This window comes from Schistocerca piceifrons, chromosome 2 (genome assembly GCF_021461385.2).
Source record: "Schistocerca piceifrons isolate TAMUIC-IGC-003096 chromosome 2, iqSchPice1.1, whole genome shotgun sequence".
NCBI classification, from domain to species: domain Eukaryota; kingdom Metazoa; phylum Arthropoda; class Insecta; order Orthoptera; family Acrididae; genus Schistocerca; species Schistocerca piceifrons.
In genome coordinates this window covers 511,288,340-511,311,096 of record NC_060139.1, presented here as the reverse complement: position 1 = coordinate 511,311,096, position 22,757 = coordinate 511,288,340, and the positions used below count along the sequence as shown (strand labels likewise).

The 22,757-nt window shown below is 43.7% G+C and overlaps 1 protein-coding gene across 2 annotated transcripts in view; it reads left to right on the top strand.

The window, feature by feature from the left end:
* Positions 1–22,757, top strand: part of LOC124775099 (alpha-amylase 2-like) — a 78,353-nt gene that overhangs the window by 44,243 nt on the left and 11,353 nt on the right. For both annotated transcript variants that reach the window (XM_047249918.1, XM_047249917.1), the window contains 5 exons: positions 5,314–5,479; positions 10,379–10,494; positions 17,151–17,278; positions 17,358–17,480; positions 17,742–17,863. In XM_047249918.1, coding sequence (XP_047105874.1) covers positions 5,314–5,479; positions 10,379–10,494; positions 17,151–17,278; positions 17,358–17,480; positions 17,742–17,863 — 655 coding nt within the window. The remainder of the gene's footprint in view (positions 1–5,313; positions 5,480–10,378; positions 10,495–17,150; positions 17,279–17,357; positions 17,481–17,741; positions 17,864–22,757) is intronic.

Below are 22,757 nucleotides of genomic sequence, written 5' to 3'. Positions count from 1 at the left end.
CCATGGAGACGATCGTAGAGATGCTGGATGTAGTCCTGTGGAACGGCTTGCCATGCCATTTCCACCTAGCGCCTGAGTTGGACCAGCGTTCGTGCTGGACGTGCAGACCGCGTGAGACGACACTTCATCCAGTCCCAAACATGCTCAATGGGGGACAGATCCGGAGATCTTGCTGGCCAGGGTAGTTGACTTACACCTTCTAGAGCACGTTGGGTGGCACGGGATACATGCGGACGTGCATTGTCCTGTTGGAACAGCAAGTTCCCTTGCCGGTCTAGGAATGGTAGAACGATGGGTTCGATGACGGTTTGGATGTACCGTGCACTATTCAGTGTCCCCTCGACGATCACCAGTGGTGTACGGCCAGTGTAGGAGATCGCTCCCCACACCATGATGCCGGGTGTTGGCCCTGTGTGCCTCGGTAGTATGCAGTCCTGATTGTGGCGCTCACCTGCACGGCGCCAAACACGCATACTACCATCATTGGCACCAAGGCAGAAGCGACTCTCATCGCTGAAGACGACACGTCTCCATTCGTCCCTCCATTCACGCCTGTCGCGACACCACTGGAGGCGGGCTGCACGATGTTGGGGCGTGAGCGGAAGACGGCCTAACGGTGTGCGGGACCGTAGCCCAGCTTCATGGAGACGGTTGCGAATGGTCCTCGCCGATACCCCAGGAGCAACAGTGTCCCTAATTTGCTGGGAAGTGGCGGTGCGGTCCCCTACGGCACTGCGTAGGATCCTACGGTCTTGGCGTGCATCCGTGCGTTGCTGCGGTCTGGTCCCAGGTCGACGGGCACGTGCACCTTCCGCCGACCACTGGCGACAACATCGATGTACTGTGGAGACCTCACGCCCCACGTGTTGAGCAATTCAGCGGTACGTCCACCCGGCCTCCCGCATGCCCACTATACGCCCTCGCTCAAAGTCCGTCAACTGCACATACGGTTCACGTCCACGCTGTCGCGGCATGCTACCAGTGTTAAAGACTGCGATGGAGCTCCGTATGCCACGGCAAACTGGCTGACACTGACGGCGGCGGTGCACAAATGCTGCGCAGCTAGCGCCATTCGACGGCCAACACCGCGGTTCCTGGTGTGTCCGCTGTGCCGTGCGTGTGATCATTGCTTGTACAGCCCTCTCGCAGTGTCCGGAGCAAGTATGGTGGGTCTGACACACCGGTGTCAATGTGTTCTTTTTTTCATTTCCAGGAGTGTATATCAAAGGTCAACGCTCCATTTATGTAGCTATTACTGAAACAATTTCGAACACGTACCACTAAATATGCAGAACATTCCACATCGTGAATTTTATCAGAGATAAATAAAGCTGAATTCCTGCCGTCATTGCGATTCGGTATTAATTTTATTCCGAGATCTTTGATTTTGTATTGGATAGAACATGTTTATTCTCAGTTACCCCAATACGAAGAAAAGGGACTGATTTTTCCATTCAGAAATATGAACAGCTCCGTGGTCTCTGGAACTGCCCCATGTTACAAACTATATGATTAACTTTTGAGACAAGCTAAGTTTTTTGGATGGGCTTGAAATCGCAAACGGGTTACTGTGATTTACGGAGAATGCGCAAACAGTTGTGTCATAGGAGGACAAATCATTGACCATCTGATGTCTACAATCTGCCACCGGGTACTCTCTCTATGGTCCGTAGAGGCTCTCTCAGTATGCCGTTAGACTGGCATTTCTAAAGTCGGTACGCAAGGCTCCGGGTAGTATTTCCGATCCATCCCAGAACCTTTGTCACGAGCAATCTTCACCGTGTATAACATGCCAAGGAGCAGGGCCACGACATCTAGATGTCTTCTCCTATATGTCCTATTAATATCCTATTAATATTTTGTTTTAAATTATAATAATTGTAAGCAACAGACTTCTGTGACGAGATATTTCTTTTGAAGCAGTGCTACTTTTACTACTAATAAAAATAACCTTACTCCCATTATCAAACACCAAGCACTGGTGTGTCCTGTCGTTGAGCGCTTGACACTACTATTACCACCAATAACACTCCAGTTCTTCTCCCACTAGTTGAATTAATGTGGGCACGAATTCTTTTGTGGAACTAATACTATACAATGAGGTTAATTGTCGTTACTAAACACGATCTGAATTTCCTTCGGTAAACACATTACTTATTTGGGACCTTTCAGGTAAACTCGATGGAGTCTTTCGATAACAATTTTTTATTACTGTCATCGAATGCACTACCTGCACAGAATGCTGTCTTGGAGAAATGTAACATAATGCTTCCACTGTGAAGTTTCCCCCTGCGTTCTTGGAAACTATGGTAGTAATATCCGTTCTTTGGCCGCTTTAGAGTCCTCATTTCCTGCTGACCATGGCGCACTGTTTTTTAGTAAAGAGCGTAGGTTCATCCAGGGTGAAACGTGGAAACTACGACGCTATATTTGCAGGTACAGTGCGTATGTATTTTACTTTACATTCATTGCATGTTAATCATGGTGGGTTAGTGCATGAGACTACCCAATATAGTGAGGCATTTCAACTAAACACCGAAATAAAATATGCATTTTTCTGTCTATTTTTGAGAAATGCTGTGCGCTAGTGTTTCATTAATGTTCAAGAGTTATATTTTTTATTTTATTTATTTGTATATTTAATTGATTCAGTTAAGGCCATCACACCTTCTCTTACATTGCACCAGGAACAAAAACTCACAGTGTCTTTTTACATCACAGTTATCCAAGAAATAACAGTTTTAATATGACAACTAGAATTAAAGTGATCTGAGTGTCTTAAGAGACAAAGTGAATAATTGATACTGACTATGAGTTAATAAGTTATTGCTGTCAGTGCTTGCACTACTACTGCTGCTGCCGCTAATAGTTATAATAGCAATAATAATATTAATGACAATAATAACAATAATGATAGTCGTAGATATAAAAAGTATTTATTGGTATATAATATAGATTTTTCCCGATGTAGCGAGTTCCTAGAATAGGAAATTTAAGGACACAGCATCACTTAAATATATTGGAAAAAGACTAAGATATAGTTGGAAAGAAGAATGTACAAGGGTAACAAGTATGTCAAACGACAACGGTAATCCCTATTGTCACTGTATCAGATGCACAAATGACCCAAAACACTATTCAATGATCACCGCGACGTTGTATGCCGCCTGATGTCGTTGCGGGCACTTTCCGCAGTAACAAAAGTACGTAAACGGAGTAGGCAGGGCCGACGGATCGCCCTAGCGAAGATCTGGGATGGAAATGGGGAAATCCATTGAGATAAGCCACTTTGACAAACGGCAGATTATTATTACGGAGAGCCTGTGAACGACTATTCAAAAACGGCGAAGCTGTTCTAGTGTTCACGTACTACTGTCATGAGCATCTACGGATAGAGATGGAAGGACAGTGAAACTACCACTAGGCTCTAGATGGTTGGACGTCCAGGACTCTTCACAGAAAGTGGTGCTCGGAGGCTTGTCTGCTCTGTAAAGTAGGGTAGATGGTAGTCTGCGACATCTCTGCGGAATGAACAAAATGCTAACTGTTTCGGAGCTCACCGTTCATCGTAAATTGTTGAACATGGAGCTCTGCAGCAGCCCACCCCTACATGTCCACATGTTGATCCAACGAAATCGTCAGTAAAGATTGCAGTGGACACGAGAACATCGGGATTCGACCGTTGATCGATGAAAACATGTTCGCTCTTGCTGCACTAAGTCGATTCTCGCCTCCACAAACGACGTCATCGAGTTGAACGACGGCTCGAAACGTGCAGCACACCTCGGACGCAGGTTGGTAGGAGCAGTATTATGCAATGGAAGACATCCTCCCGCGCCTGCATGGGTCCTGTGGTAGTAATCGAAGACACGCTGACAGCTGCGAACCACCTGCATCCCTTCATGCTTGATGTCTTTCCCGACGGCGATGTCATCTTTCAGCAGTGAAATTGTCTGTGTCTCGGACCCAGAACCGTGCGACAGTGGTTTGAGGAGAATTATAGTGAACCCACATTAATGTCTCGGCGACCAGCTTTGCCTGCTGTAAATCCTGTGGAACCCGTCTCGATCATCACTGCGTGCGAAGATTAACGGGCCCTTATTTACGCCAATTACATGACCTGTGGGTCGATATCTAATACCACATATCTCCAAAACCCTACCATCAAACTGTAGGATCCCTGATACACAGCGACCGCTACGGTCGCAGGTTCGAATCCTGCCTCGAGCATCTATGTGTGTGATTTCCTTCGGTAGGTTACGTTTAAGTAGTTCTAAGTTCTAGGGGACTGATGACCTTAGATGTTAAGTCCCATAATGCTCAGAGTCATTTGAACCATTTTGAACCTGATACACAAAATCAATGATGTATTTCATTCCAAAGACGGACAAACAAGCTACCAAGCAGGTGGTCGTAATATTTAGGCTCATTAGTGTTATTCAGCTCTGAAATATAGTGAACGACGTTATTTCAGAATCGAGTACCTGCTACTGGTGAGGACTTTGGTAAGGTAGTTGAATGAAGGAGAGGGACAAAAAAGATTTTCCTGTGATGGGGGTGGCTGTTTCTGCCATACTGTTCAGACAACAGCGTTGTCGTCGAGGAGGGATAAGAGGGACAGAGTTTATTGACAAGACAATAGAGAAGACAGAGGATGTGGATATATCTGTCCTCGTCTGCACGCAGCCGGAATAGCTGAGCATAAGATGGTGAAATACGATGAAAGAGCCAGACATCACAGATACAACGAACACAAGCTTTCGTAACTAGTTTCAAGCGCGTTCATTACTAATCTCCATGTCCCACAGAATATATCTCACAACATCAAGTCCTCGTTTCACATACGAGCCAGAGTCTGCCTCCGTGTGGCTTGTAGGAGCTCTTAATTGCAGCAAGATTAGAGTTGTTGGTGATGTGACACATTGCTATAGAAACTGAAATAAACTACTGATCCTTTCCTTGTCTCCCGTGAGATTTTTTTTAAAAAAAGTGTTCATTAGAAGATGAAATTAAGGATTACACACTCAGCAAAAAAGGAATCCTATTCGGTCATGGTAAATGACCCATCCCAAGTCCTCCAGATATTGATTCACCGACAAACACTGTAGTAACTAATTTAAAAGGCTAGTGACATGTGTATTACATCTCGAAGTAATATGTGCTCACTGTGTTTCAGCCACTGCAAAACAACTAACCGAATGAAGAACTACGTATACGATGCCATATTGTGAAATTTCATCATGATGCAATTCTTTAGCGGTAAGATAATTAGCAGTTTACAACTGTTGCTGACCCTGTCATCTCATATTGCAGGATCTACGTGGACGCTGTGATCAATCACATGAGTGCCACGCAGGGCGGACAGACCGGTGTGGGAGGCAGCAAACCCTCGGCCTACAACTACCCAGACGTGCCCTACGGCCAGAACGACTTCCACTGGCCCCCTTGCAACGTCAACAATTACCAAGACGCCAACAACGTAAGAACTTACATGTACTTGTATCAACTATAGCAACGTAATCATTGGCTTGTTCGAAAGAGTACGTTCTCAGTGATGGAATTAACTCAAGCTAAGATAGTGTATTTTTAAGATTAATGTTGATTAAACTTACTAACTTGAGCAAGGCATTTATAAATTAATAGTACATCAGATACCCTTCACAAAATACAATTACAAAACATTTAATATAATTTCACCCTTAATACTGAATCGTAAAATAGTGATAAATCAATTAGAAAATGGAATTGTAAGAACACTGAATGTAACGTGAATGACTCTAAGGTGTTAACTGAACCCGCCAGGTTAGCCAAGGGCGCTAATGCGCTGCTTCCTGGACTCTGGCGGCCGCGCCGGCCCCGGATCGAATCTGCCCGGCGGATTAACTGCGAGGGCCGGTGTGTCGGCCAGTCCGGATGTGGTTTTTATTCGGTTTTCCATATCCCGTTAGGTGAATACCGGGATGGTACCATCTACCATCTTAGTTACACGACTCACAGACATTTGAATACGTTCGCACTGTTTCATTGCTTACACTACACACAGGCACCTGGGATACACTAATTCCGTCCCTCGGGGTACGGGGTGGCGACAAGAAGGGCATTCGGCCCCTCTCGCACACTAACATCGCCAATTCCATAGTAACAAGGCCGACCCCGCGCTGAAGTAGGACAAAGGCCCCAGAAAATGATGATGACACTAGTGTTACTGGAGGCATTATCCGGCTGGCGGTGGTGTGGCCGTTCGACTGCGGTGTAGTCGACATGTTGCGCTGGGCCTTGGTTCGTGTGCCAGTCTAGTTCGGAGCCTCAGCGTTAGTGGCTGTGGATGTGGCTACCACTGACTCTCATTGCGGTCAAGACCGAAGTCTCCAGTGACGTCTTAGCTGCAGCTAAGCGTGTCTGTACCAAGTCTTGCACCAGAGTCTCTACTCTGAAGTCTAGCAGGATCTGTCCCCTAGCGATCTGCAAAGTTTCTTCTGCGTGTGGTCAATTCAGTTTACTCTTCTCGCTAAAGGAATTATTTAGCAACTTTTATAGCTATTGTGTAATGTCTTCTCCCACGCTAAAACACACAAGGGGACACACACACACACACAAACACACACACACAAATAAAAAATGTTTTTCCACATCTTCGTTATGAGAAATCGCGTTATCTACGATTGTATACCTGCAAATGTCCCTTGCCCACTTTACATGATCATTTATCAAATACGTCGTGAACAACGTTTTGATACAGTGCGAAAGTCTGATTGCCTACACTGGTATAAATGTGGAATGGGTGCGCACCTGTATTTTCTAATCTAAAGATGACGGCTCTCCTGTGTTGTCATCCTTGGCCTCTCTAGACTCCTTCCTGTGCAGCGAAAAATTTTTCTCACGCAATGTTTGCCTCATTCATTACAGGTTTCTCATTTCTAGACGAACAGCTACTGAAGTGTACAGGTGAAGCCTTCTATAGACGGGTTCAGCCCAATGTTTACATTATATTAGCAGAAATATCAGGACACCTCTTAGTGGACGTGAATGTAAGGGGAGGGGGGGGGGGCTGTTCACCTTTCGCCTTTATGGTGACAGTGACTCTGCCAGGAACGATGAATGAGGTGTCTGTATATCTGTGGAGGAATGTCAGCTCCTTCTTTCTCAAGAGCCGAAGGTTAGACAATTCTGGAGCGAGATCGACATTCTAACTCATGCGAAACGTGTTCTGTTTTGTGTAGCTTGAGGCGGATCTGTTCAGATCTGCATTCTGTGGAAGATAGTCCATTTCAGGAGTGTTATTGTTCACAAACTATAGCTTGACAGATGCTGCTTTATGACAGTTTCCGTTGTCATCCTGATACAAAAATTTCATTACTGTACACAGTGAAACTGTAATAAAATGTGTTCTTATCCTTCCACATGTAATAATTTGTAAGCCGAATCACGTAAAATGTTGCCATGACGCTTCACCACCACCTCTGTACTTCACAGTTGGTACTACAACGTTCTCTTAGCATTCCGTCAAACTCAAACCCCTCCATCGAATTTTCAAAAGGTACAGTGTGATTCATCTCGCCAAATCACTCGTTTCTGGTCATCCCCTGCCCAATGGCTCGCTCTTTACAGCAACTTGAACACTGCGTAGCACTGACTACACGTATGTGTGGTTTTAGCTCAGTCATTGTCCTAGCTGAACTGCTGGTAGCACTTTCAGTCTCACGAGTGAGTCTTTCCGCTGATTTCAGGCGGTTTTCGACAACCACCCTTCGCAATTCTCGACGGTCACCGTTGGTGTCCATTACATCTGCCTGGTTTTGGTTGACGTCTGCTTGGTTTGGCTTCAGCTGTGGCTGTTCCTTCGCGTTTCCTTTACAGGTGCCAACGCTCGATTTGGGGCAGCCATAACATGGCTTAAATGTTCCTGATGGATTTGTTACTTAGGTGACATCAATTGTCGTCACGGAGCTCTGCTGACCGAGACACTGTCACTGAGCTCTCCTGAACCAGCCATACTAATGGTACTGCTCCCCGCGTCTTTGGATACTGTACTTGCTGGTACGTCTCTCGTGATATGTAGTAAGCAATTTCGCGTTACATAGGAATGTCCGGATACTTTCTATCAGATAGTGTATTTCTAGTGATACTACGATACTCCACATATTCACTTCCATTACAATTCCTGCTTGGAGAAAAGATATTCATATACTACATGACAGAGTGATACTTAAACATTTATATCCTGATACAGTTCCATTGAATTTCTCGTTCTCACACTACCTCGTTTCCGCTAACTTTTCGAATGTACTCGGCAAGTATGAAACTGTTCTCTTGATTTCTTCGCGATGCAGCTGCTTCTCCGTCTAAAACTGCATAACTGGGTTTGATTATTAAATCAAAATCATTCCGAAATAAGAATAATAAATTCAAATACACTGATGAGCCAAATCATTAAGACTTGCTTAATAGCTTACTTTTCTGCCTTTGGATCGAAATACATCACTGATGCGTATCAGGGATCCCACAGCTTGTTGGTAGTTTATGGAGACTTGTAGCATTAGATGCTCACACGCACGTCTTGTAATTCGCATAAATAACGAGCCGCTGATATGTGTACGCTGTGATGACGCCCGATAGCGAGCCAGGTGGGTTCCGTAGGATTTGTATCAGGCGAATTTGGTGGTCGAAATATCAACGTGAGTTCACTATAATGCTCCTCAAACCACTGAAGCACGGTTCTGCCTCCGAGACACAGACACACTGATGAAAGATGACGTCGCCTTCGGGGAAGACATCAAGCATGACGGCATGCAGGCGTTTTCCAGCCGTCAGCGGTCTTCGATTGCTATCACAGGTTCCAATCAAGTGCAGGAGAATGTGTCCCACAGCATAATACTGCTCCCACCAGCCTGCGTCCGTGGTGCCCTGCACGTTTGAGCCGCCGTTCACGTCGGTGGCGGCGTTTGTGGAGACGACCATGGAACTAGTGTAGCAAAAATGTGATTCACCCGGAAAGGCGACACGTATCCATGGATGGACGGTCCCGTGCCCACTGCAATTATAACTGACGATATCGCTGGGTCAAAATGAGAACACGTAGGGGTGGTCTGCTGCGGGGCTCCATTTTCAACAATATATCATGAACGATGTGCTCCGAAATAGTTCTGCGTTCACCAGTATTGTGCTCTGTCAGCAGACATGCCACAGATCATAATCTGTTCTGCTTTATGAAGCAGACAAACCTCCGATCCCCACGTTCTGTAAAGAGTCGTGGACGTCCAACCATCTAGCGCCAATTGGTAATTTCACAGTTCTTCTGCCACTTTCCGTAGATGCTCACGACAGCAGTACTTGAACATTCGACCAGCGTCTACGTTTTCGGGATACTCGTTCACGGGCTCTGCGTAATAATAATGTACCTTTGTCAAAGTCGCTAATCTTAATGGATTTCCCCATTGTAGCCCATGTCTTCGCTAGGGTGTCTATTCCATGTACATACTTCTGTTACCGCGTCAAGTGCCCGGAACACCACCAATCGGCATCCAAAATCACGGTAAGCAGTGATCAGAATGTTTTGCCTCATCAGTGTACATGACCTCAGTAAAAGTGAATATGTAAGACTTGACTTGGGACCGTCGATCTGGTGCCAACTGATTTGCCACGTGGGGTAGCTGCATGGTCTAGGGCGCCTTGCCGCCGTTCGCGCGGCTCCCCTCGTCGGAGGTTCGAGTCCTCCCTCGGGCATGGGTGTGCGTTTTGTCCTTAGCGTAAGTTAGTAGAAGCTAGATTACGTAGTGTGTAAGCTTAGGGACCGATGACCTCAGCAGTTTGGTCCCACAAGACCTTACCACTAATTTCAAATTGCTTCTATGATACTCTCTGAAGTTTCGCATCACGAAGAGCAGTGCTGCAAGACTTACTTTCCGTGTCCAGGCAAGAACATGTAAGCCCTCTTCGGTACTGCATTGAAAACATTGTAGATTAGAGTAATTTTACTAATCTAACTGATTCGTAATACTACGACGACGAGAAACCACCGACAGGTTCTGAGAGTACGAAGTGATTTAGTACACCTTTCTCTTTGTTCACACTTGTCTTTACTTTAAAGTTGGAGGAATCTTCGAAAGTCTGTCATTTTTTCATATTTGTCTTGAAAATATAATTTCATTTGATTCCCGAATGCAGTTAAAAAAGAAATACTAAGCAGAAGTTACATGAACAGATACGTTTCGTTGAGCATACACCTTTCTAACGACAGATAGAACCAATAGTCTACCAGAGTTTTTGAGCTACACTTCTTAGATTTTCATTTCACACCACTTCGATGTCCAATTTCGGACGACAGAAACCAATAATTGAAATATAAGTATGAACTGTTGTTGTTATGTCTTACTTTCAGGTTCGCAATTGTGAACTGGAAGGACTTCAGGATCTGAACGATGGATCAGATTACGTGCGTGGCAAGATCACGGAATACATGAACAAGCTCATCGGTATCGGCGTTGCTGGGTTCAGGTACTGTTCCAATCAGTTTTAATGAAAACTGTTTGTGTTAGTAGGACAAATTTCAACCTTGTGTCAAGAAATATATTTAAGTTACTCAGGTCATTCATAAGTGTATACAATTGAAAATATCCTACAATGAACTGGAATATATTGGTGTAGGCAATCAGTAATTACTTTCTGTATGCGGCACTGCTTGAGAACAACGTTTGTACCAGCTGAATGTCTGACGAATACATAACCATCATAGCTGAGTCCTAAATGAACAAATAACATGGATACTTTTCTAAGTCAATGAGATTAAACTTTGGGGTAGTCCTCCACTACTTTAGCAGTCTCTAGCTCTGGAAGACGTGGAAAATGCTGGCTTAACCACTATATGTGACCTATGCGAAACCCAGACATAGTCAGTAGGATTCAACACACCAGATAAACGATGTAACGCAACGATGCTCTTAGCTTGTGGAATCTTTTTCTCAGTGTTAAGTTCATACGGACGACCTTTCCCATCCTTATAAGGAAAGGAATTGCCAATGTTTTTAGCACGCACCAGAGCGAAAGCCGGCCGTAGTGTCCGAGCGGTTCTAGGCGCTACAGTCTGGAACCGCGCGACCGCTACAGTCGCAGGTTCGAATCCTGCCTCGGGCATGGATGTGTGTGTTCTCCTTAGGTTAGTTAGGTTTAAGTAGTTATAAGTTCTAGCGGACTGATGACCTTAGCAGTTAAGTCCAATAGTGCTCAGAACCATTTGAACCATTTTGAACCAGAGCGAAAGTTTCAAGAATCGCGCATGTATAGCTATGCCCTTTGAAGATAAATTTCAAATTACGTCTGTCAGTTCTGATAAACGCTCACTAAATGTCCACGACACTGCAAATAATTTTTTCATTCATCGGTCTTTCGCGTAATATTACATCAGAGAGTATCGAAAACGATATATAACACATATTTAATGCTGCTTCCCAAGCACTCACAATGCTAACTCATCAGAAGACAATATATGGCTCCAAGTCAGTATGGTCTCACTATATTAATGTGACACAGAACATGTTCTTAAGTGAGTCTCGACGTCACTTACACGAATAAAAATATTCCCCATCTACTTGCTATGGCACAGCTTATGAGGCAGAGAGATAATATTCCACATCTACTTGCTATTGGCGCAGAGTTTGAGGAAGGTGAAACAGTCATCTTATTTGCAACGTGCGTGACTGAATATCATCAACGCATGATGTACGTGACACTGTGGTAGATCACATTCCTGAGTCACTGATTTACCTTTACTCGACTCGACGTGAATACTAGCACAGAGCGCAATCCTGGAGCCCAACATTTGAAAAATGCTCCAGCTGTGAGCTATGTGTATAGTCAGAGTGTCTTTGTGAGTGTGACTAAGAATTCTTCTTCTTGTAGTACACTTGAACATCTGTGTCACAAATTAGAAGAAACTTATAGAGAATTTACAGTTTGTACATTCTTAATAAACGGTACATTTTATTTATAGATAAGACTCTTTATTGATCGGCACACCAACAAGAGAAATAACAACTATTACGTAATATTCGATTAGCTTCCCTCTGATTATTTCATATAAGCTTCTCCTACAATCCCACACACTCCGATCCTCGGGCCGTAGCGGGTAGCCGGGTACTACATGCCGGTGAGCGCGGGCTTTACGGCGTTGGTCGTTCACGACGCCAATTGAGGGGTATTCAGTGACCTATGAACTAGGAGCACTACAAGTTTATCGTGAAAAATGTGTCAAACTTCGTCCGATAATACTAAACTGTCACGCACAACCTTTGATGACACGGCGGCCTGATTCACATACTTAAGCTCAAAGGCCGCCTAGCGACGTGACGCGACAGTAGCGCTCCTAGCGCATTAACTCAGAACTATAGCGTCCGTGATGTTATTGATGATGGGATAACTTGTCGATATAAGTTCTTCCACGTTTACCAACAAGCCACGCCTACAAATTATGCCTCAAATCAAGCGTTTTTTCGGCAGTACATTCATTTTACGTTCACCTCATCTTCAGATGCTTATATTTATTTACGCGTCGTGGACATTTACTCATCACCTTTTACAATTGCTGTTTTAAGATCTTCAATTTCAAACTTCCGCAATGCTTTTAGTAAAGAAACAACATTCAGGGAATCTAAGTAAATGTAAACAACTGAAGATGGGATACCAGATGCCCTGAAATGTCACTATGGAAAAATAGATGCCTGTAAAAGCTACTGGTGGCAGATAATTCCTTATAAATTACCTTCACTGCCACAGTTGCAGTGTTCTAATGCGTCCACAACGGAAAAGAATTATTTCCTAATGTTAATATGAGAAAGAAAAGCGAAATAAAACACGGGAATGAGATTGGCAATGCAAGTCGACAAGCGAAACTGAGTAACTTATCGAATTGTAGCCATAGGCAGGACATTCGCTTGTTGTTTATATGCAGTGGGGACGAAATGGCATTGTACGCGGCACGATTCACAGGCAAGTGTCATCAACTGCAAACCCGAGGCGAGGCGAGCATCGCCGGAAATAGCCGAAAATGCGCCTTTAGCCGAGTACAATGCGAGAGTCACACTGCTTCACCGGCGTATTTCTCCCCCGGGTCGGATGGTAACCAGTCGCAGGCCAAATGCGGCATACGGGCCGCTGGTTGGCCAGTCGGGTACTAAATTATCAGGGGAGATCTAAAACTTTCCTTCTGAGGGTGTTGCTCCAGCGTATACACTGATGAGCCAAAACTTTATGACCACTGCCCACCGCCAGGTTGAATGCCTCCTGGTGGTCTTGGGAACATGTGACCCAGTAAGGAATGAATGTAGGTGGAAGAGAGATTAATGGACAGTGATTATAGCGAAGATACGAGCCGCAAATTCGGAAATACACTGATGTAAGCGGTTTGACAAAGGGCACTTCTTTGTTGCGCTGCGGCTCGAAACGAGAATCTCTGAAACCGCGAAGCTGATCACCTGTTGAGCACTACTGCTGTAAGCACCTATGAAAAGTGGTGAAGGATGGTGAAGTAAGCGTAACGAATAGGCCGTATGATATTCGATGACCATGTCTCATCACAAAACGTGGAGATCGGAGGATTCCCCATTGTGTAATCCAGGATAGGCACCGATCTGTGGCAGATCTGACAACAGAGTGCAATTCTGATGCAGGCACACGGAGCTCCACATCCCACGAAGCCTGCGGTTTCCTGTATTAACCCAAAGACATCGTCAGTTATGATTGCAGTGGGCACAGCATCACAGAGTTTTCACCGTAGATCAATATGAAGCGTGTCGCCTGTCGAATGAGTCGCATTTCTGGTTACATCTGGTCGACGGTTGGGTCCTTACACGCCATGTCCGAAACAGAGAACATGCACCGCTCACAGATGCAGGACGTAGGAGAGTTGTGCTGTGGGGCACAATGAGCTGATCTTCCATGGTATGTGCGGTGGTATTCGAAGCCATCATGCCAGCAGTGAACGTGAACATTATTGCGGACCACCTGCATCGCTTTTTGCTTGAAGTCACCCACTATGTCGATGACATCTTATAGCCGTGTTACAAGGTCAGAATCGTGCTACTGTGGTTTGAGGGGCATTATAGTGAAGTGACATTGATGTCTCGCCCAGCAAATGTGCCTGGTCCGTACCCACAAACAGGGCGCCAGCTGCGTGCCCGTATAGCACCATCACGTAATTTATGGGAATTACGTGACCTCTCCGTAGACACCAGGTTCCAAACACTTCTGGAATCCTGTCAAAGACCTGTAGAATCCATGCCAAGCAGACTTTCTATTGCACTGTGCTTCTGAAATGGAGCAACACGCTTTGACAAAGGTGGTCATGAAGTTTTGGCTCATCGGTGTATGCAACTTAGCGCGACTCCGATGCAGGTAAGCACCGACGTGAAGGCAAGGGATTAGAGTAGCATTTGGGTATTTCCCACGCAAGTGCATGGGGAAACGTTTTTACCAAATGTGTCCAAATAGAACCAACGTGCTGATATTATTTTCTTGCCTACTAAAGGATGTAACAGCGGTTAACGTGCATCTGAGAATGAAGAACGTATCTGGGGCACTATGTCCGTCGAAAACCACCGTTGCACAGTGTTGCGCTATAAGGGCTGCCCTTGCTTCATGATAATGCTCGTCCCCATGTCGGAAATGTAGTAAGCCAGAGATTGCACCGACTTAAGTGGAAGGAATCAAGCACCTGCCCTAAGGTCCGGAACTCTTACCACTCGATTATCAGGCCTCCGGTCTCTTAAAAAAGGTCTTGAAAAGTCGACGATTCATGTCGGGTGAGGACGTGCAGTGGCAGTTATGTACTTCTTCATGTAGTGGGACACGGTGTTTTACCGAACGGATGATTCTTCGTCGGGATGATTTCCTCAGTCCTCACGGCGGTTTTGCATGATTAACATACTGAGTCTGGATTGTACAGCCTTCGAACGGATACATAACGATCGTTCGCAAGTCAGTACATTATGAAAATTATTGGGAAGTACCAAGAAAAGTAAATTAAAACTGATTTTACAACAGTCACTTTTACGTCACTAATTTTGCCAAGAGTCCTCCGAAAACTATGAAACTAAGAGATTGCGCTGGAGTGCATTATCTAACAGAATGAAGAGGCGAACAGTAGAACATAAAGAGGTATACATACATGTATGTACTGATCATTCGTATAAAGCGAACGCAGCCTCATTTAAAAAATTTATAGCTGCTGTGGGACCATATTACATGAAATCTCATATAACCTTAATAACCCTTTTAATGAGTTCTGTCTCGTATCTTGAATAATGCATTGGTCCTCTACGTATGTAATTGTATTACTTCCTCAGGTCGATAAACAGCCCTAAGCACACCTTAGGAACCAAGTTTAGAAGCAGTTTAGAAGCAAACGGATGTGAGAGACGGCGGTCTGTATCATGTAGGACAGGAGTGGACAGCGTACGTGACTGGTCAGCTACGTAAACAACCGGCCAGGCCCCTGTTAAACTGCGTCGGAGAGAGCCGCTTCTGCGACGGGGAGGTATGCCGGCACAGGGTCGTGTCTGTTTGGCGGATTAACGGTGAGCGATCGGTTTGCTGGCCAGCATAGGTGTGGTTTTCGGGCGGTTTACCATATTCACTAGATAAACATGTGGCACGTGCCCTTGTTCCGCCTCAGATACAGGCTACGCCTGCACAAAGGCGTACTAAATTATTGCTCAGTTAGACAGGGTACACCGCTTCCGTCCAGGAGGGTGAATAAGAGACTGATAGCCTTCAGCGTTTTGTCTCCTTAAACACTTACTCAGTATCAGCGGCCGTCGATATCTGTATAAGTGGGAGACGCCGGCATGCCATCAGAAACCGGGAAGAGACACTAGCATTTCGTAAACGTCGCGCTCACACTGCGGGTTTCGCGGCAAGAAAGCCACAAATATTTTTTTTTTGCATTGACACAGTGAAAACCTTCATACACACAATAGGTGTATGCGAGTTGCAAGTAGATCAAAATAACGAAAACATTGAACATACGCGAAGTAATGTACCTTTTGATCATTTGATACGAAGGCGTGGTGAAAAGTAATAGTTCCGAATTTCGTATGTGAAAACACCTCATGCTTTCTAAATAAAACAAACCTTATTACATTCCACATCGTTTTCATCATAACTTCATATTCTCAATCTTCTGCCTTAAAAGGCTCCAAACCGCAGTGTGTCAGCGTGTAACGTAACTGACTCGGTACGTGAGACTGTGCTATAATCGACTTTCTGCTTCGAAAAGTTCGTTCACATAAGGGGCATCCTTCCCATCAGTGTAACAATACCAGACCACACACGAGCTCTGCGACAGCTGCAACAAGCCTACGCTTTGTTCCACTGGCATTGGTCATTATGTGCACAGTACCGACTTGGCCCTATCTGATTTTCATCTGTTCCCAAAACTTAAAGAGCACCTTTGAGGACTTCACTTTGATATTGATGAAGCGGTGCAAGCAGAGATGCGGTTATGGCTCCGTCAATAAAGTGAGACATGTTACAGTCACGGTATCAACAAATTGGTCTGTCGTTGGGAGTAATATGTTCGGGTGACTCTGTTGAGAAACAAATATGTTGACATGAAAAATTAAGATGTAATATATTAATAATACTTGTTTTATGTTAAAATATTTAAACGTTTCTACATAGAAAATTCGGAGGCACTAATTTAGAGCATGCCCTCGTGCCCTTGTTAGATCATTAATTGAACACTGTAGTCGTTGAGAAATAAAGTTCCATGATATTTAAAAATAGGATGGTGATCTGAATACTGGAAACAGGTAACAAAATACGTCCCATAAACTACAGCAAATGCTTCAGGCCTTACAGAGAACACCTGCAGTTGATACGTCATTCGACCTAGTGAACGCCACACTTGACCGCTGCTGCGTGTAGTGGTTTTATCTGCCGTGGATAGTGAGTGGTTGATGGATTGAGTGCCACAACAGGGCAGATAATTCTGCGAAACTACCTGCCTCAGTGTAGTTCCTTGACTCAATCACAAATTCAGTGGTCCACTGCTTGGAGATTAATTTGCGATTCCTGCTAATGGTACCTTTCCGTGCAAGTAGCCAGAAATTAAATATACACCTTTACAGTTTGGTGTACGATGACTTCTTATCTTTCAGGATCGATGCTGCAAAGCACATGTGGCCCGACAATCTTGCCAAGATCTATGGTGCACTGAACAATCTCAATAGCAACTACTTCGGCAGCGGGAAGAGGCCCTTTATTTATCAGGAAGTGATCGATCCTGGTAAGCAAAACCGAATCACTTACTGATGTGATCGTTATGTAGTGGATTTACATTGATTAAATTCTATATTTTGTTGTAGGCACTGAAGCTGTAAAGAAAACGGAATACATCGGGATGGGAAGAGTCTGCGAATTTACGTATGGTTCCCAGCTGGCACCATGCTTCCGGAGGAAGAACCTCATGAAGTGGCTGGTCAACTTCGGTAACAAATAATGATATAAAGTTTAATTTTGCAGCTTTGATTTCGGTTCTGTTGTTGATAGCTTCACATGGAAGCCTTATGACAGAGTCATTATGAGTTCTCCGAAAACGGCTGTTTCACTCAGCAGTCTATAGTATAGAGGAAAGTGTGTACTCCCATTTCTACTTTTTTTATTATTTCACTTTCTTTCAACCAAAGTAGACTCTCAAGTAATTAATAGTTAATGCATGGTTTGAAATCGGACTATCTATTGTTTCTCAGGTGAGGAGTGGGGCATGGTTAACGGAAACAACGCTCTGGTCTTTATTGACAACCATGACAACCAGCGGGGTCACGGTGGTGGTGGTGACGTCCTCACCTTCCGGGAACCAAGGCTTTACAAGGTAAGCACTGATGTTCACCACACTATTCAGTCTAGTCCGCCTTCCGTCGTTCTGTCAGTTACTTAAAACGGTCTTTAAAAAACTAAAAGAATCATAGAGCTTTTCGCCCCTACTTTCAAAAATAACGGTATAAGACTTAAAATTTTCTGCATGGATATCATAGAAAACTGGAACTTCCTTAGAAGTTGGACATTCTGGACGACTAAATTGCTTATTTAAGCCATCCTGCAACTGTTTCCTCTGCCTTGTTTACGCAGCATTGAACGAACACTGAATTTTCTGGATTTCTATGTGGAAGGCAAAAGTTTTCAAATAAGCAGTCCTAGGAACGTTCTTTCATTCTAGTAAGTGTACTGCTGCATCGTGAATCGTGGAGGAAGAATAACTGAATAAGGAATTATTCTGATGATTGTGTTACTCACAGCTACCACAAATCGATAAGATGTTGGATGGGGAAGAACATGTTATATATAGTAATTAGAAGTTGAGAATGGAAAAGTAAATTAAGCGATAGCCGTTAACAGTGTTGAGCAGTTACAGTCCGACCCCGGTAGCTGAATGGTCGGCGTGACGGAATGTCAATCCTAAGGTCCCGGGTTCGATTCCCGGCTGGGTCGGAGATTTTCTCCGCTCAGGGACTGGATGTTGTGTTGTCCTAATCATCATCATTTCATCCCCATCGACGCGCAGGTCACCGAAATGGCGTCAAATCGAAAGACCTGCACCAGGCGAACGGTCTACCCGACGGGAGGCCCTAGTCACACGACATTTCATTTCATTTCACCGTAAAACTCCACCACCGAAGGTGCACGACCACGTTGACGTCCGAACAGTTGCCTTATAAAGTTAATGCATGTTGTGGTTGGTCCACAGAGAAATCCGAACAAAACACATTCAACTTTGATTGTAATGGCACAAGAGAATGATAACTGACACATGGAACACGATAAGCAATTACTTTCTCCTGTTACATCAAGTCAATAAAGGTGTGAGCCAATGTCATCTTCTAGGTGGTGTACAAAACATGTAGCACAGGTCATACACGAAACTGGATTAGCAATTTTTCTAGTGGAAGACATTCAATTAATCTCCCCATAAAGGTCTGCTGCCATAAAAAATAGTCTACTGCCAAAAAACGCACCACGGAAGTTGTGAACTACGTCATTATTATTTAGAACTCCTTGCACCCCCTCATGACTGATGATTTATCCAGTTTACCCGACATCATTCAAGAGGCCCCTTGCTTATTCTACACTGTCAACACATCTGAATGATCGGTCTACGTGAAGTCCTTTTACATTTTATTCTTTCCTGGAAAACTAGGAATTCGCCCCCATAACAAATTATGTACCTCCTGTGACGATCAAACTGGAGGATGGTGGTTAGTATTCATACCTCTCGTCTTCGATCGAAAAACAACAGTAGTTCCTAAATGTCACTCATCTGAAATACTGTGTCTCCTCTACTTACAATATGCTGCAGATAGTAGATGCACTCTCCTTCTAGGATTCCAAAAGGCTGTCTCCTCCGTTCTCACATAGTAAATGACCACAACAGGAAGGTACGTTGTATCCTCTCAAACGTCTACATCTACACATGTGTGATTACTCTACTATTCACAATTAAGTGCCTGGCAGATGGTTCAATGGACCACCTTCAAGTTGTCTCTCTCTACCGTTCCACTCTCGAATGGCACGCGGGAAAAACGAACAGTTTAATTTTTTCTGTGCAAGCCCTGATTTCTCTTATTTTATGATGATGATCATTTCTCCCAGTTTAGGTGAGTACGAAAAGAATGTTTTCGCAATCGGAGGAGAAAACCCGTGATTGAAATTTCATGAAAAGATTTCGTGGCAACGAATACACCTTTGTTTTAATGATTGCCACTCCAATTCACGTATCATGTTTGTGGCACTATCTCCTCTATTTCGCAATAATACAGAACGAGCTGCCCTTCTTTGAACTTTTTCGATGTCATCTATCAGTCCCATCTGATGCGGATCCCACACAATACAGCAATACAACAGAATAGTGCGGACAAACGTGATGTAAGCAGTCTCTTTAGTAGACCTGTTGCACCTTCTAAGGATTCTGCCAATGAATCGCAGTCTTTGGTTTGCTCTACCCACTACACTATCTATGTGATCGTTCCAATTTAGGTTATTTGTAACTGTAATCCCTAAATATTTACTTCAACTTACAGCTTTCAGATTTTGTGACCTATTGTCTAATCGAAATTTAGCGGTTTCAGTACTCACGTGAGTAACTTCACACTTTTCTTTATTCAGGGTCAATTGCCACTTTTCGCACCATACAGAAATCTTATCTAATTAATTTTTCAATTCGTTTTGGTCATCTGATGACTTTACAAGACGATAAATAACAACATCATCTGCAACCAATCTAAGGTGGCTTCTCAGATTTTCTCCTATGTCGTTATTATAAATCAGGAACAATAGAGGACCTGTAACACTTCCTTGGGGAACGCGGACAATTACTTCTGTTTTACTCGATTACTTTACGTCTATTACCCCGAACTGTGACCTTTCTGACAGGAAACCACGAATCCAGTCTCACAACTGAGGCGATAGTCTGTAGGCACGGAGTTTGTTTAGAAGGTGCTTGTGAAGAACGGTATCTAAGGCCTTCTGGAAATCTAAAAATGTTAAATCAATTTGCCATCCCCTGTCGATAGCACTCAATTCTTCATGAGTATGAAGAGCTAATTGTGTTTCGCAAGAACGATATTTTCTGAATCCGTGCTGACTGTGTGTCAATAAATAGTTTTCTTCGAGATGATTTCTAGTCTCTAGGCACAGATCTTTCAGTGAGGGAGCGGTTGTGTATAATTGTTAAATATGGAGCTATTTTATCAGCATACTTTAAAAGGAACCTGACTGGTATACAATCTGGACCGGAGGCCTTGCCTTTATAAGTGATTTAAGCTGCTTTGCTACGCCGAGGATATGTGCTTCTATGTTTCTCATCTTGGCTGTAGTTCTTGATTGGAATTCAAGAATATTTACTTCGTCTTCTTTGGTGAAGCAGTTTCGGAAAACCGTGTTTAATAACTCTGCTTTAGTGGCAGTATCATCAGTGACTTCACCGTTGTTATCGCGCAGTGAACATATTGATTGCGCCTTGCCACTGGTGTGTTTTACGTATGAGGAGAATCTGTTTAGGTTTTTAGCAAGATTCCGAGACAGAGTTTTATTTTGGAAATTAGTAAAAGCATCTAGCATTGAAGTACGCACTGTATTTCGAACTTCTGGAACAGTTTGCCAATCTTGGGGATTTTCGTTCTTTTAAATTTGGCATGCTTTTTTCATTACTTCTGCAACAGAACTCTGACCCGTTTTGTGTACCATGGGGTATCAGCACCACCACCTATTAATTTATGGCACGTAATCTCTTTGAAATCGTTCGACATCTTTTCTACGTGTACATGATCAGACAGGAAGATGTGAAGACTGTCTCTTAAAATGGCGTTAAGAGCATTTTTATCAGCTTTTTAAAATAGATGTACTTTGGGTGTCTTTTTTATGTTGTGGGTGTCATGGTATTCAGCCTAGCACGAACTGCGTTGTGATTTCTAATCCCTGTATTCCTCATGATATTCACTGTTTCTACAGGATTATTTGTTGCTAAGAGGTCAAGTATGCTTTTGCAACCATTTACACTTCAAGTGGGCTCATGGACTAGTTGTTCAAAATAATTTTCTGAAAAAGCATTCAGTACAATTTCGGATGACGTTTTATGCCTGCCGCCGGCTTTAAACGTATAATGTTTCCAGCATATCAAGTTGAGATTGAAGTCGCACCGACTATAATTGTATGAGTGGGTTACCTATTTGAAATGAGACTCAAGTTTTTTTTGAACTGTTCAGCAACTATATCTTCTGTCGGGGGATCGGTAAAACGATCCAATTAATAGTTTAGTCCGATTATCAAGTGGTAACTTTTACCTTTACTATTTCGCAGGACCTATCTACTTCAATTTCACTACAAGGTAAACTACTTCTGACAGCAATAAATACTCCACTACCGACTGTATTTAAACTATCCTTTCTGAACACTGTTAGGTCGTTTGAAAAAAATTCAGCTGACTTATTTCCGGCTTTAACCAGCTTTCCGTACCTGTAACTATTTGAGCTATTGGGGTTTAGAGCTCAGGTTCTTTCCTCACAGCTACGACAAGTTACAACTACACTACCGATCGTTTCTACAACTAACTTACTGTGTTTTATCTGGCCCCTTTGAGACGGACGCCCTTTCTGTGGTTTCCTGAGACCCTCTAACCTAAAAAACCGCTCAGTCCCTTCCACATAGCCCCCGCTATCAAGCACGTAGATGATTTGAGAGATGCATGCAGCATCTATGTAGAAGAAATTGCCATGAGTGAAAGATGAGAATCGTTTTATACTGCTAATACTGTTCTTAGGAAACCTTTTTTGGAAAATTTTAATTACCGCTACTTGAAACAGACTAGGCAACCGTTCTGCTTCCTCCATCATAATCTCGCTTTGAGATTGTGAGAATAACGTAACTGAGACTGGGGAACTTACAGTGGCATACTCCATTCGTCAGAGAGCAGAGAGTGGCTAATTTTCATTCACTTTACGTCACATGCTGCAGAGTGACTTGCGAAGTATGTGTGTACCTGTCGATGTAAATGCTGATATTTACGTACATTGTAGGCGTTAACCAAAGCAACACATTTGTTCCTCTTCGAAAAGAGAAGCATATGTGCTGGCAGCGTCATGACGAGCGTAAACACCTACAACAATCTACGCGAATTGTTTATAACAATGTTCACTCTAGTAACTGTACTGATGCATAGACGTGTAAGTTATCGCATAAGTGTTATCATCATTTTATGAAACTTGTGTACTGAC